Genomic DNA, 16005 nt, shown 5'->3' with positions numbered 1-16005 from the left:
AAGACATGTTTCTCTCACCTTTCACCACTGGATCAGTGCTCCAGCTTCCAACTATCTTGGTGGCCTGCCACCAAACTTGTTCCAGTTTATCTGTGTCTTTCTTGTATTGACAAGCTGAATATAAATACCATCAACAGTGCTTGGTTCCCAGTTGTGTGTATGTGAAAGCGTATATGATATCAGAAGCATTAACACTCATGAATCAGTTTGGCAGAAAATACCAAACATGAGCAACAGTAACAAGATGGAAATTTCTGAATCCAGTAAAAGTAGTCAACAGGAATTTCTACTCTCCAACTGTTTGAATTTCATTATTATGGCATATAAATCAAGCACAAAACTGACAAAGGCTTAATATTTATGGGGGGGAAATGGCTGATTAAGTCATTCCAGTGGAGACTGTCTTTCATTTTCAAAGATAAGGAGAAAATACTTTGACTGGAAAATAATTTACTCATTGTGTTTCAGCTTTTCTCCTTCCCACGCCCCTTTCAAACACACAAACATAAACATTATTTTCTATGTCATGAAAACTAAATAGCATTTTGTTCATTTATGCTTCTGCACAAATTCTTCTTTACAGATAATTTACCAATTCATTTTCAGTATACTAACACTTCCAGAAATTTATTACTAAAATTTAACTTCACAACTGTGCATGCATTCATTATTATTCTTATGGTTAAAAATTCATCAACCCCAACACAAAAATAACTTTTATGCATGTACTACACTGACTCAGCTTCTAAACCATCTCTTCTGTAGATACATACATAAATGTTGCTTATGAAAATGCCAAATTGAGAATTTTTATTATACCAAGATAAACATAGGAATAGTTTGGACATGAAAATTATGATACAGTAACTAACATTGGATAAGAGCTAGCACATAATCAATCAATAGTTATTAGACAATCAGATTCTGAAAGAAATTTATGTTTTACTACCATACAATATCTGAAAAAAGAAAATATTTCAAATGCACATCGATCCAGGTATTTTTATGTATAAGCCTTTCTATATAGCATATACTCTTAAATAAATTTAAAAAAAAAACCCAGACACTTAAGTAACTATCCTAGTTTTTAGAGATTTTGTTGTTGCTTGAACAGTTCTCAACAGAACTGAAAATCAAGAAATTTAGGTAGAATTCAGCTCAGACAACATTAGTCATTAAAAGTTAAGTTACTAGTCAAAGCTACATATGTAGGATACCGCTACAGTAAGTGGAGAGTGTTTTAGAAACCATCAGAAAGTGTTTCCTCTCAGTTATCTTAGATATCATTTTAAAACCAGAACTGCTGTTCTGTGGATATTCTAAGGATATGGTTCTCTACTCTAATTTACATAGGAAGCCCAGGTTGACTGCACTCCTCTACATGGACCCAGTTTTATGAAATAACTCTGGTTTAAGTGCTCTACCTACATTTACACAGTTTTGTAATATAGGTATTGCTTGGAAGCTTGCATTGACCAAAAAAGGTTGGTTATGAGGCATCTGAACTGGTAAATGCTGATTTAAATTTATACCCAGTTTTCCTAACCTATTAATCAAAATAAGAAGAGTAAGCATTGTGGCCTCAATTTGAAATGCTTTCAAATATAGACTATGAAGTCCATTGATAGTTCTAATATTAAATATATTAAAATACTAAATAAATTTCGCTAAGGAGATATGGGGAATATGAGACTATATTAAAAAGTAAGAGGTGTATTACCATGCTTTTCCATGCTGTAAATCTGCAAATCCATGGACAATGACTACACATACAAGCAAATGAAAGCAGCTGACCACGTACCCACACACCTTGGCAGAGGTGCACTCCATACTCGTCGGCCACCACCAAGACAAATAATCTCTGAAGCTCCTTCTAAACGATATCCAGATGAACAGGAGAAAGTCAGAATATCTCCCACTCCAAAATTAAATCCTATTCTGTTACCAAATTGTGGGATCCCAGGATCTTCACAAGGTTCAAGATTATACTCTGAAAACAAGAGAGCAAGTCAGTTTGTATGACTGAGAACAACATTTTTCCTGTCATCAGTCACATTTGTAATCTTGCGGTCTAGAAATTTCTGTGTATTTCCACCTATCAATACAAATTTCAGATTTAAAAACAAAATAAATGTGTGAATGTTAAATTGGCAATTATACTGCATTAAAAAGTAAGACTAATGAATACATTCATAACGTTTTTAAGATGCATAACACAACATGCTTTATCACTCTTGTAAGAGCCATAAATGTCCCAGGTACATAAAACAAATGAAAACAATGGCACATCATAAAAGCCTAAATAATTGACAATTGGGCTCATCTGGAATTTCATTAACTGAAATTAGACTAGTTCTGGTTTTTCCCCTTGCTTGATAATGCGTCTTAAAGTTTACTGCTATCTCCTTTATCATGTAGCAGAAATGTCTCTACAGAGGCATGGTGGTTTGCTTGCTTTGCAATTGTTGTGCTTAAGAAACAATTTATATAGTTTTATGATTCAGTATATATATTAATCAAAATTACTTCAATTTTAAAGGGTTTGGGGGGTTTGGGGTTTTTTTTTCTCTTTACAGAAAATACTGAAAAAAAATCTTTTTCAGGAGCCAGGTATTACAGATATTTCCTTACCAGAGAAAGAAATATTAAATCCTTCATATGATATTGAAAAATCTGAAATAAAGCGCAACTGAGCCCTGAAATTTCCATAGAGACCAGCATTGATTGGTGAAGGAAGCTCTGAACCGGTCAGACGTGCTAAAGGCTGTGTGAAACTGCCATTCTCTGTTATTAGTAAGTAGTCATGATGATCCTCCAAATGAAAGGTGTAGAAGGTGAACTGCACTCCTGTTAGAAAAAGTAGAATTAGATTTACATATCACACTGTTAACATCAATGTAATTAAGCCAAGGATTAAATTCATGCATTTCATTATGAACTGTGGTTCAGAAAATGAAGATAATCCAATTTTTCTAAAAATTACTATCTTTCTTGATTTTAATATTAAAATATCTTTGCAGTAGGTCTTTTGCTTTTGACAGTACCTTTCACTTTTGCATTTAGCTGCAAAATATGGATGCTTGATTTATAGAATTCAAAGACATATGCTTGCATTTTAATGTAAAATCCAGTGATGCACTATGTATGTTCAAAATTACAAACTGTTTATGGCAGAATGGAAAAGGTAAACCTCATTTATTACAGTCACAAGTATCCTTGTATAGTGGCAGTGAAAAGAAAGGTTATAAAATATATGACATTATATTCTCATGACACATATAGTAACAACACCATTTCCTCCCCAAAAAAGGAAGGTCTCTTAAGATGAGGCATACGTCAACAGCATGTTATTTTGCAAACCATCAGATACAAATCACAAATCTAGAAAGGAAGATATCCTGGAACACAATAGCAATGAAAAGACTTAAAGGTCAAAACAGACAATTAATTACTTTTTCTGTAACTAAGAGTTAGACCATGATCTCTGAGTAGAATGCACAGAAAAGTCAAGAAAAAGAAACAGAAGATATTACCTAGCTTAAATGATTATTGAGACCTCTAGTGTAACAGCATTTTAGGTTTTATTATAAAAGTTACAAACCAGTGATTCAGGCTCTGTAAAATATATCTGATGACGTAACGCTTAGGAAGATCCATTCATGTGATGGAAGATTAGCATAGTGTATGAAGATTAATGATCTTTGGGTACTCTCATGGACTACAGATTTTTAATAGTAGACATAATTTAATCAAGAAGCAAACGAATGCTTCCCCTCCCTACTTTTCCCCCAACAACTTCCTAAACAGGGTAACAAAACCCAAGACTGAAACTAGATATACCGTACTTGACTCAGTTGTCTAAACATAAGAACCTCATGATACTTTGTGTTGGAGGTTATCTTTTCTAGACTTCACATGCAGCTTTAGAAGCTCTCAGCACAATTCTCCTGTATTTTTTTTTTACAATACATTGGATCCCTGAGGTTGTTTTAAATGACGCTAGACATTTATGTTAATACAACTCAATCGCACCTAGTAAATACAGTAAATACAGTAATACTAGTAAAGGCGGGTAGGGGGAGGGATCATGGTGGATAAGGGAGGAAAAAGTGTGAGAAAACCATAGAATTATAGAAGCATAGAATGGTTTGGATTGGAAGGGACCTCAAAGATCATCTAGTTCCAACCCCTGCCATGGGTGGGGACACCCTCCACTAGAACAGGTTGCCCAAACACTTCCAGGGAGGGGGCATCCACAGCTTCTCTTCTGGGCAACCTGTTCCAGTGCCTCACCACCCTCACAGGGAAGAATTTCTTGTAATATCTAATCTAAATCGACCCTCCTTCAGCTTAAGCCTATTACCCCTTGTCCTATCACAACATGCCCTTGTAAACAGTCCCTCTCCAGCTTTTCTGTAGGCCCCCTTTAGGTACTGGAAAGCAGCAATAAGGTCTCCCCAGAGCCTTCTCTTCTCCAGGCTGAACAACCCCAACTCTCTCAGCCCGTCCTCACAGGAGAGGTGCGCAGTTTGATCAACGTTGCGGTTCTCCTCTGAACTCGCTCCAACAATTCAATGTCTGTCTTGTACTGCGGACCAAAGAGCTGGATGCAGTACACCAGGTGGGGTCTCATTAGAGCAGAGGGGCAGAATCACCTCCTTTGACCTGCTGGTCATGCTGCTTCTGATGCAGCCCAGGATACTGTTAGCTTTCTGGGCTACAAGCTTATGTTGAGGTTCTCGTCCACCAACACCCCCAAGTCCTTCTCCTCAGGGCTGCTCTCAAAAATGGAGAGCCTCTCTTACTAATCCCTGCATCTAACCACCACAGCTTGTCCTCCATTCTTTTTAAACTCTGTTCCTGACTATTTAGTGTGCAAGTGTGTCCTCTGTCCAGAGTGTGAGCACATGTGTGACCACTAGCAAACATTAATTAGTATGGACTGCCTGGTGAGCAGAATAAGGTCAGCCGCCAACAAACGGAAAGAGGGCCAGGAGTGCAGCACCTGACAGGAGTAGGATGGGGGGGGGCAACTCCTAAGACAGGACCTGGAAGGTTGTAGGAGCACGTGCATGTGTGCGTGCGAGTCTGTGTGACTCCTAGTAAAGTCCCGTTCCCATCAGCCCAAACAGAGAAATAGGATTTGGCTGCCTGTGGTGTTCATGTCTGTTTCAGTGCTGGTGGTGCTTCTCTGCGTGCCTATAAAGATACTTGTCTGTCTACGTTAGTCTGTGTGATCAGCCATATATGTGTATGTACATATTGGCATCTTTGGAATACATGCTTAACCTTGCTGTCAGCTGGACACACAAACGGGAGCAACAAGAGAAATCCCTTGGTTCTTAGAGATCCCTAGAGTGTGCTTCCCTGTAAGGAGACTGGAGAACTATTTAGCCTTTTCAAGTAGATACCGCCTTCTCTTCTTACAGCTCCACCACCCCTTCCAACTTGCTGTAATTTGCAGATCCAGATAAATACACCCTTATTTAGTATCACTGATATAGAAATTACAGGATGCAGTTGTGTTTTATGCATAGGATAAAACTAGATAATCCAAGAAATCTATTCTAGATTTTTTAAATTCTTAATTTAATATTTAGATGAGCAAAGCAAATAAATTGGCTCTTTACAACAATAAATTGGCTAAAATCACACTCTGAATTTTGGAATCAAGGTTAGGTTACATATCTTTTGAGCTAATGCATATAAATTTAGCTTTGAGATTCATAAACTCTTAAATGGTTCAATTTTTTTATCATAGTTTTCCATAAAGACAGTGTTGATCTGACCTGAAAAGAGTGCTCTTAAGAGAAAAATGTGATATGTACAGAAAGAGGCAGAAATTCAGGCCATATTTGTGGCTTTTACTGCACTCCAAATTAATTTTGGCCCTTTTCATGCATACATGAATACTGCAACAACAAAATCAGAAATGCCAAAGAAAATATTATGGTAGCAACCCAAAATAATGGAATTCCTGTGAATCACAGCTGAGTTTCACTGAGTTTTGTTCAAACATCAAACTCAAGGTTTAACCCAAGGGAATCTTTCAATCAATTTTCCAGATTGCCATGACATTTCTAAGCAAAACCCCAAGGTATATCCCAGCAGTAGCTGTACAATTTAGTTTTCTTAAGAAAATATTCTAATCATATTAATATATGCTGTTTGACAGATTGTGTCTTCTCCAGAGAAAAATTGTAAAAAGATACATTCAGGTAGATTCCTTCTCATTCTGTCTCACATGTCCCTTTCTTTATAAGGGGAATATTTAAAATCTGAAATGAAGACAGTAAGACATAACACTCTAATGTCATTTCTCAATATTACAATTCAGATTGTTGGGGGATGGCTAAATTAACTGTGCTGTATAGTAAATGGTTTAAAATATACCATTGATACTCCACAAATTTCACTTCACCATATATTGAATTGCATGCTAACCACAGACAAAATGCAGTAATTATTGTCATGATGGATGCTTCCCTTCTTCTTCAGAAATAATACCAACTACTAGATATATTAACTATATTTAAAGTGCACGTTCCATTCCCTAGTAAACAAATTAAAAAATAAAATAAAATCATATTAAGTTTTAATGGACATTCAAAAATCATAATGCTGGTCCACATGAACACGAAAGAAAAATCATTCCAGAATGAATGAAGTTTAGATACACATGAACAATAAAATGAAAATATATATATTTATATTGCAGACTATGTTAAGGCAGTATATACAAACACAGAAACTGTTTTTCTTAGCAATACAACATATCCAGATGTAAAATACAAATCTTAACTAAACATATGCATTTAATTGCCTCTATTTTATAATAGCAGTGTGAAGTGGCAACATCAAGTTGTGTGTTTAAAAAAGTAGCCCACAGCATTCTGGAGCTACAAGTTATATACATTTTCTTGGCAGTCTGACATGAAAATACCTAATTTTATCAAAAAAAAAAAAGGCTAAAGAAAACGAATTCTTTTTTAAAAAGTCATATCACTAGTTAAAGGCTAGTAGGAGATACTCCTTGAGATTCTGAAGTTGGAATTACATTAGACATGAAACATATCAGAAAATGAGATTTCCAGAAAAAAGTTTTTCTCCATCACTTTCAAATAACCCATATATGTGTATGGGATTAATTTTCCCAATGGAAGCTATCTAAAACTTAGTCACTCATTCTCCCCACGGACAATTCATCTGGGGACTATATAAACCCCCTGGACACTAGATGACAGACATAAATAGGCACCTTCAGAAGCTGGTTCATTCCATCTACTTTAGATACTTTTTCAGGGTAAGATGACTCATATCCTGAAGATATATGCATTTGCCCATTAAATACAGAGGTGGCCTAATGGACTAGCTTACTCAGACATAGAACTTTACTATTAGAAGTTTAAAGTTAAATTAAGTAAGCCTGCGACTTATTGTCACAAAAGGAGAGCTATCTTCCTCATGCAGTACTACAGGAAGAGCTTAAAGTATTAATACCTTTTTGCCAACAAGAACATAACATGAAAAGTTCATACAATACTTCCTATTTCCTACTCACAGCAAATCCTCACTCTTCAATTGTTTCCAGCAGCTCTTTAAGCAGTGTGAATCAAAATGCCCAAGTCAATTATGACACAGCATTCATATTTAATTATGTTTTTCCTTAATAACATTTCCATAAGGTAATATAAAACTTATTGACGCAAACAAGAATGTGCTTGTATCAATATATGTGTATGTATATATAAGTATCAGTACATAAGTGCTTATAAATGTGTATATTTATACTGTTACTCTCTTTCCCTGTATATATTATTTCTATATATTTGTTTTCTCAGGATTCTCATTATTTATAGTATTTTTTTTCAATAGCCTCACATAAAATGTAATCACATTGAGACTTTCAGTTTTTATTTATCCCAACTCCTAAGTACTTCTCTAGCTGAGGGTTCAAGAAAAAAAAGAAATCATAAAAAAACTATGTATTTTTTTAAAAAAATTCAAATACTTTCCTCCATAATCCCATTTTTAATTTAAGAAAAATGAAAGTGTTAATAAAATGTCTTTCAAGAATCCTGAAAAATATTGCTTAATCTGGGCTTATGTTTACTGTAGAATTTACACAATTATCAGTCACAAATTACTCCACGAAGCTAAACTCTTATCCATCTCTGCTACTTCTCTTCAATGCCCAGATTAGCTTGGGCTGGTTATCCAATGGCTTTTCAGACAGGGTGCAATTAAATGACTACAGGGCTAAGAGTTTTCTTACACTTTCTATCAGTCTTTCTTGCTTATCCAGAAGAACAGTTATATTCTTACCACATCCCTTCTCCTTTGCAAAAGATCCACAGTACCTTATTTTCCTGCAACTCTAAAAGCCATGTATGATACCTAGAGGTAACAAGGGCAAATGTAGCATCTGATGTAGGCTCAGTAATTTCAGAATGCTTTTTCACAGTGCATACGTACAAGCAAATTATATTGACACAATGACATCATTTGGTGGTAAAAAGAGACTATGAAATAACTGAAGCAATAATTTTGAGAGTTACAATTTGCCAATTTAACACTTTAAGGAGTTCTATGATTTTAGATGGGACATCCAGTCAGAGTGATTTAACATCTAGATGAGGAACTATCATGCTATTTGTACAAAACAGAACAAAGGGATCACAGATCAGCACAATTCTCGGTGAGGGAAGTCTTATTTTTATGTTCTTGATAACTCTTAAAGGAATACATCATCAGCATGCTTTGTCACATTTCTCATGTCCTCACAGAGAAAACTGATGAAATTCAGAACTGAACTTGTCTTTCTTCTTCTCTCTTTCATTCCTTTTTCTGTATTCTTTCCAGTGTTACAGATGCAATTCTCCTTTTTGTGTTCTTATCACCTCACCCTATTTATATTCAATTTCTCTTATGACACCTATCTCTATTTCTCTCCTTCCCTTAAATTCTTATGCTTCTCTAGCTCTTTCCACTCATGGTACAAGAGTACTATGCAGTCGCTCCCATATTTAAAATAAAATACCAACAAAAATCTAAGATTGACCAGCTTTTCTCATCAGGTCCCAAAGCCTTTCACTTGAAAGCAAGTAGGACACACTATTTCAAGGAAATTTTGCTACCTGGAATTCCCAACTTCCATTTTTGTCCTAAGCATTTTCTAACCCCTCCTGTGTGTCTTCTATTCCTTTGAAATAGCTCTTACTAAGATCCTTTCTCAAAGAAAAGTTAAAACCAGTATTACATCTTTATCCTGAAATCTCCCTTCAACAAATAACCATCCTTTTCTTAAAAGTCTCCTGTTCTCAGCTTTTGTGATCAATTTTTCTATAATCCTTTCTTAGCTCTCTGAATGCTCTCTTAATGGGTTCAATTATTTATTATTTTTCCCCTCTACATTTATTTCTAAACTATATTGTTTATTCAATCCATAAATGCATATTAAACTGCCATTTATATGCTGCCACCCCGAAAATGTGTCTCAGTAAGGTGAAACAGTCTCTTTTCTTCAAAATAATAGGACTTTTCTTTCTGACATTTCCCTGTCAACAGCTAGTCATAATGTAAAATTTAGCATAATGAGCAATCTTTTAAACAACTTCTCTCTCATTATCTTCATTCCCTTTGTATGCCACACTATGAATAACATCTTCACTTGCCTTTACTTCAGTTTCTCCTGTTGATACCAAGTCTAAATACCAATGACTAGTTCCAGCTAATCTTTCTCTAAGATAAGGCATTTCCTCCTCAACACAGCAAAAGCATTCATCCTCTTTCACCTGTATGAATTAATGCGCACACATCCAACTATCCGTTACTTGGACTATAAACTCTTAGGGACTTTCTGCTCTGTGGAAAACACTAGGGCCTAGTCCACATCTGGAATTCTAGGAATTACTACAGTGAAAACAAACAAAACCAAAATTCGGCAACACAATTCCTAATTCATTGCTGCTAACCTAGATCTACTTGTGTAGCACAGAATACTGGACCTATATATTAAAAAAAAAGGTAGAAAAAGATACAAAGATTTATTTACCTTTTCCATGGGTAACATCCACAGTCCATGTACAATTCAGTGAATTTGGATACAGATCAGGATAACCAGGGGATAAAATTGTTCCACTAGGTCCTCTAACATCTCCACCACATAAAGCTGAAAATAACAAAGAAAATAATAATAAAATAATTACTATAAAACTTATGGAGAAAAAAATATAAGAAAACAATTTTTTAAAAAACCTTCTGGCTTTAAAACAACTTGAAAACAGTTGTTCAAATGATTCAGCAATTCCACATATAACTACAGCCCGTTTTTACACAATACGAAAAAGAAATATAATCATTGAATAACTACCATGTTTTGTAATAGGTACCAAAAAACCAAAAAGCTAGTTTCCTTAGCTGGTTTTTCACATTTTCTTGAGACTCTGTGAAAGTCACAAGTTCAGCAGGAAGATGAAGGCAAAAGAAGATACGGAGCCAAACAATATCACTTTAGCCAGAAGCTGAAGGCTGGAGAGTTAAGATGGTGTAGAGTGGATCTTGCTATTGAAGAATTACTGACTGAAAATATTATTGCAGGGAAGCATGACATCCTTTCTTGTATCTAATTATTGGATATGCATCTATATCTACAATGCAAGTGACGATGGCAATTGCCAATATAAGAATAAGTCTTTCTATAGTATCGATAGTGACTTTGTAAAAGTAATCAGTAATTGAGCAATATAAACATTAAATTACAGCTTGAACTAATACAAAATATAAATATAAAAATAAAATCTTACAACACTAGCATAAATATCTTCACAATTCACCATTACACTTTAATGGTGAATTTTCCATTCCAGAGCTTTTGAAATACAAAATTGAGTAATTTTTTAGTAGTGAAGAGGCTCTTGTGCCTTAGAATTATCTTTTATCAATAACAGTGATTAAAAATCAGTACCAAGCGAAATCATTACATCATAGCTTTCTGAATATAGATTATCTCAGAAAGGCATATATTATAAAACAAATGAGTAGTTCTACTTTTTTTTTTTTTGCTTCAAGATTAAAAATATCCATTTCATTTATTTTTCTTAGCCTAATTATAAGCATTACCAAAATTATTGTGTAAAAATATTCAAGGATACAAAAGAACAGTAAGCTATGTTACTGCCACCTACCAGATTTAAGTAAAATAATATAGACTGGTTTAGGAAAGTTGATTGCAGTTCTTAATATGAGTAGCTCTTCCAAAGCAATTAACACAAACTTTCCCTTTTCAGCCCTAAGCGGTCAAGCTCTCAACCAATATCCTCTCAGAATTTGCACTGGTATCATCAACTGTAGTTTCTCTGAGCCCACACCTCAACCTAAGCCAGTATTCAGCACTCGCTATTTTTAACAATAAGGTTTTCTCTTTAGCAGGTGCTAAAGCTACTGAAAGGCAGTTTGGGAGATACGTAAATGGCAGTTACTTGTCTGCAAGTTGTAGCCAATTGATACAACTGTCAGTCCCTCTTGTTGCATCAGCTCACATCTGTGCGTCGCAGCCTGCTGCCACAGGAGTGAGGATGAGGGAAGGAGCCTGCCACAGACTGGAGGAGCAATAACTCTTACTGAGGGAGGCTGCCCCACCTGCGCTAGCTGGTTTGACCTGAGCCTACTCCTCCTGTAACTCAGCAGCAGCTACTAATGTATAACTCAACAGTATGGATCATAAAGGTGGGAGAAGTTTGGCCTTTCAATATATGAACAGTTCTCAAATAACATCATGCTTCTTCAGGAGAAAAGCGTTGTAAAATGTTACATCATGCTTTATGAGAAGCAGCTAAGGAAACTGGGGTGGTTTAGTCTGAAGAAAAGGAGACTCAGGAAAGACCTTATTGCTCTCTACAACTACCTGAAAGCAGGTTGTAGCCAGGTGGGTGGCAGTCTCTTCTCACAAGTTACAAGTGATAGGACAAGAGGAAATGACCTCAAGTTGTGCCAGGGGAGGTTTAGATTGGATAGTAGGAAAAAAATTTCTTTACTGAAAGGGTTGTGAAGGATTGGAACAGGCTGTCCAGGGAAGTGGTTGAGTCACCACCCCTGGAAGTATTTAAAAGATGTTTAGATGTGGCAGTTAGGGACATGGTTTAGTGTTTGCACTTGGCAGTGTTAGGTTAAGCGTTGTACTTGATGATGTTAAAGGTTTTTTCCAACCTAAATGATTTTATTATTCTTGATTTATTCTACTGTATTTTGCTATTCATTCTATTTATGACAATTTTTGCTACATGTTGATGGGGTAAATCATGAAAGTTTTACCTTTGTTTTTGAAATTAATGCTATTTATTTGAGAATGACTATGCTGACCAGTCATGATTTTCTCCCTGTAGAAGTACACTCAAAACTGATTTGAGGACAAGTCATGCAGTGAATTGAGACAATATCCAGAATGTACCTTCTGCCTTACCCTGTACCTAAACAGATATTTTTCTCAAGAAAATACATGTGTTTTTCAGACATTTCAGTAGTGCTGTGGAATGTTTTCATAAAGGTTAATAATTTTTCATAATGAGGTTACTGCATCACATGCCATCGCTATCTTTAGGGCACTGAATAAAAAGAAGTATACATTTAATTATAGTTTTATTATAAAGCAGCAGAAATGGAACTTCATCCTTTTTCCTAAGATAAAGATCACTCTCTTTTGCCTAGATAAATTTGTTTGGTTTATGTCCTGGTTTCAGCAGGGATCGAGTTAATTTTCTTTCTGGCAGCTGGTATAGTGCTGTGTTTTGGATTTAGGACTAGAACAATGTTGATAACACACTGATGTTTTTAGTTGTTGCTAAGTAGTCAATGACTTCAGCTTCTCATACTGCCCTGCTAATGAGAAGGTGGGGGGCACCCTAGAAGCTCGGAGGGGACACAGCCAGGACAGCTGATCTAACTGGCTAAAAGGATATTCCATAACATACGATGTCATGTCCTGTTTATAAATGGGGGGTGGGCTGAGAGGCGCGGCAGCTGGGGTCCTCATGTGGTAGCTGGGGATGTGCAGCATCAACTTCGGAGTGATGGTGTTTATCTTCCCAAGTCACCGTTATGTGTGATGGAGCCCTGTTTTCCAGGAGATGGCTGAACACCTGCCTGCCCATGGGAAGTGGGGAATGAATTCCTTGTCTTGTTTTGCTTGCATGTGTGGGCTGGGAGGCTGGGCAGCTGGGGGTCCTGCGTAGCGTTTCTTTTGGGTTACAAGAAATTGTGCTGTTCATCACTTGTTTTGTATTTATTATTATTATTTTCCCTTTTGTGTTTGTCATGAGTTTTCATCACTTGTTTTGTATTTATTATTATTATTTTCCCTTTTGTGTTTGCCACGAGTTTTCTCACTTTCACTTTCCCAATTCTCTCCCCCATCCCATCGGGGGGAGTGAGTGAGCGGCTGCGTGGTGCTTAACTGCCAGCTGGGGCTAAACCACAACATTCTTACAAACCGCATTTCTATTTTAAACATGTGTATTTATCTGGGTAGCCTCATGATTTCTTTGTATGTGCTATTTCTCTTGCCAACTTTCTAGCCTTTTTGGCCTAGTTGTAAGCTGGAAATTTGCAGATCCAGTACCGTAGGCTGAAATAGGACCACAACTGCCCAATCCCATAATTGTTGCCACAGGGGAATAATGTCCCAGCATATTAATTTTCCTCGTCACTTCTCTGATGAAGAGACAATGAAGGTAACCACTGTCCATTTATCACCCGATCTTGTTATATTTAGATCTTAGGAAAACAGAATGAGGGTTATGATAGCATGTTATTGGAGCTTCCGATGGTAACTACCTACTTTGTCCATACGTTAGGTCAGCTCTTTTAAATAAGAAAATGCAATCAGTTTTTATAACCTTGGGAAACAGCCCAAATAAATAATGTATTTTATAGTGGGTATTTGGAAAATGTTTCAAGAATGCAAATGGTGACAAAACATCTATGGCATGCCATCAGGCACTCAGTGTAACTCTATGAAGGCAAGCAGATGGCAAAAAAAGGCATGAAGGGACCAGTATTTCACAAAACAAAGCCAAGTTGACAGATCTGAAATATAAAATGTGCACTGGTCCTGATAAGATGGCAAACAGCCCAAGCATATAATATCACTACTAGTATCTGACTCTTTTTCAGAGTGCAAAGGAAAACAGAAACGCATGAAAATAAACCAGCAAAAGGTGAAGTCCACGCATTTTTCCAGATTCTACAAGGAACCTTTCTTTCACGTTATCTGATTATACAGAGTTGAAGGCTAGGACAGACTAAAAGTAGAATGAATACATAAGCAAATAACTGAAGCACTAGCTTGGTGTTCTAATGTGGAAAATGGAACATTGTGTTGCTAACAGACTAATAATTTCTTTGTTATGCAAGCAGAGAAGCTGAATCAAGACATGCCTAATTTTTTTTCCCCCTCAATTACTCTATTTCAGAATAGTGAAAAACAAAATAACAAAAAATAAAGAGAAGAAAATATAGAAGTGACTGTATGAAATACAGATATGTGTCTGGATGTATAGTTTAAAGTACCTCTACAGCACTGTGGTGATCAGAAATGATGTGACAACTTAAGAAGCAAGTTTTGGATAACTGTGAATGAAGACTAAAATTTAATAGTGGAGTTCAGTGGCTAAGCCAGTTTTTTAGGTGAAATAAATTCTTACAGTGTTGGGTTGATTATTTACACTTTCTTTTGTTGTAAATGATCACAACTGCATTTGTTTTGCTCAGTAACATGATCAGTCATAAAGAAGAGTGACAGCAAAGAAGCCTAGCTTAGAAATGGCCCTGTATAGTTTGAAAATATTCTTAGGCCCAAACAATTTTAGAACGTTCATTTAGGCTACTCGTAAGTGTCTCAGTGGAACACATGCAGGCCGTGCTTCATCCCTGAAACACGTGAACAGTTGTAATGAAAGCACTTGACTCGTGTCATTCATAAAATTATCAAGTTCCATTTCAGGCCGTATTTCATGCTACTATAAAACTGTACTAGAAAATCAATATTCCAATACTAGAAACAGTCTCATAATTTCTAGCCTAAACTTATTCATGGTTGATTTTTACCCATTTGTTCTTCTGCTAAACTGTCATTATGTTCTTCTCCCTCTTGGGGACTGACCTTGGAAGGACGGCAAAGCACGTTAGTATCTCTGACTTTGGATCAGTTAAATGAAACAGGTTTTCTTAATCTCTTGTAAGATATATTTTCTATCTTTATGACGACTGCATTACAAGTACTTCCCTGTCTGTCTTCTCACAGCTGCTGTGACACACAAACATATTGCTCGGACGCTTCACATTAGATTGTGGCAGCAGCTAATAAGCAAGGAAGGTGACATTTTTGTTCATAGATTTTTCTCCTATTTTTTTCACGTCCTCTGTTCTATTTTTAACATATTTATATTTTACTGCAGAAGTCGGTTTGCATAATCTCTTCCTGCAGAGGTTAGCCTGTATAGCTAGCTTAACTCTTGTTCATAGAAAAGCCTCTTACCTCTTAAATTTGGCATTTTATACCATGAAATAAAACTCAGCAATGACTAATTATGTTCTCTGACATCCGAGGTCCTTGAATAAGGTTTACTATCTATTTAAAACTAATCTATTTTGATATAACACAAGTCAGTCTCAGAGTTATGAAGGGTATAGCAACAGTATGAAGTTATCAAGAAAACTGGATGTGAGAAGAAAGGGGTCACCATATCCAAGAAGGACAGAAAACTATCAAGAGAATGTATTTGGTTTTTTACTAAAGCAAGAGAAAATAATCCAGATGTATAAATACATGTATCAGTATCTCTACATGTAGTGTTCACTAGCAATGCAGTAAAAAAAAGCCATGTCATTGCCCCTTTTTAGCCTGACTGAAGATGGTGATATCTGGGAAATTGACAATATTTTTCCACATTTTCAAATTATACAGTTTTGATACATAAATATTTTTCAAGGGACTAGCCGTAGGTCACC

The 16005-nt window shown here is 36.0% G+C and overlaps 1 protein-coding gene across 1 annotated transcript in view; it reads right to left on the bottom strand.

The window, feature by feature from the left end:
* Positions 1 to 16005, bottom strand: part of CSMD3 (CUB and Sushi multiple domains 3) — a 721079-nt gene that overhangs the window by 269792 nt on the left and 435282 nt on the right. The window contains exons 20-22 of the mRNA XM_054816701.1: positions 10055 to 10171; positions 2632 to 2847; positions 1802 to 1990 (exon numbers count right to left, since the gene is read on the bottom strand). Coding sequence (XP_054672676.1) covers positions 1802 to 1990; positions 2632 to 2847; positions 10055 to 10171 — 522 coding nt within the window. The remainder of the gene's footprint in view (positions 1 to 1801; positions 1991 to 2631; positions 2848 to 10054; positions 10172 to 16005) is intronic.

Source organism: Grus americana, chromosome 2 (genome assembly GCF_028858705.1).
Source record: "Grus americana isolate bGruAme1 chromosome 2, bGruAme1.mat, whole genome shotgun sequence".
Classification (NCBI taxonomy): Eukaryota; Metazoa; Chordata; class Aves; order Gruiformes; family Gruidae; genus Grus; species Grus americana.
The sequence above is the reverse complement of the archived record's forward strand: the minus strand, read 5'-3'. Positions and strand labels throughout refer to the sequence as shown.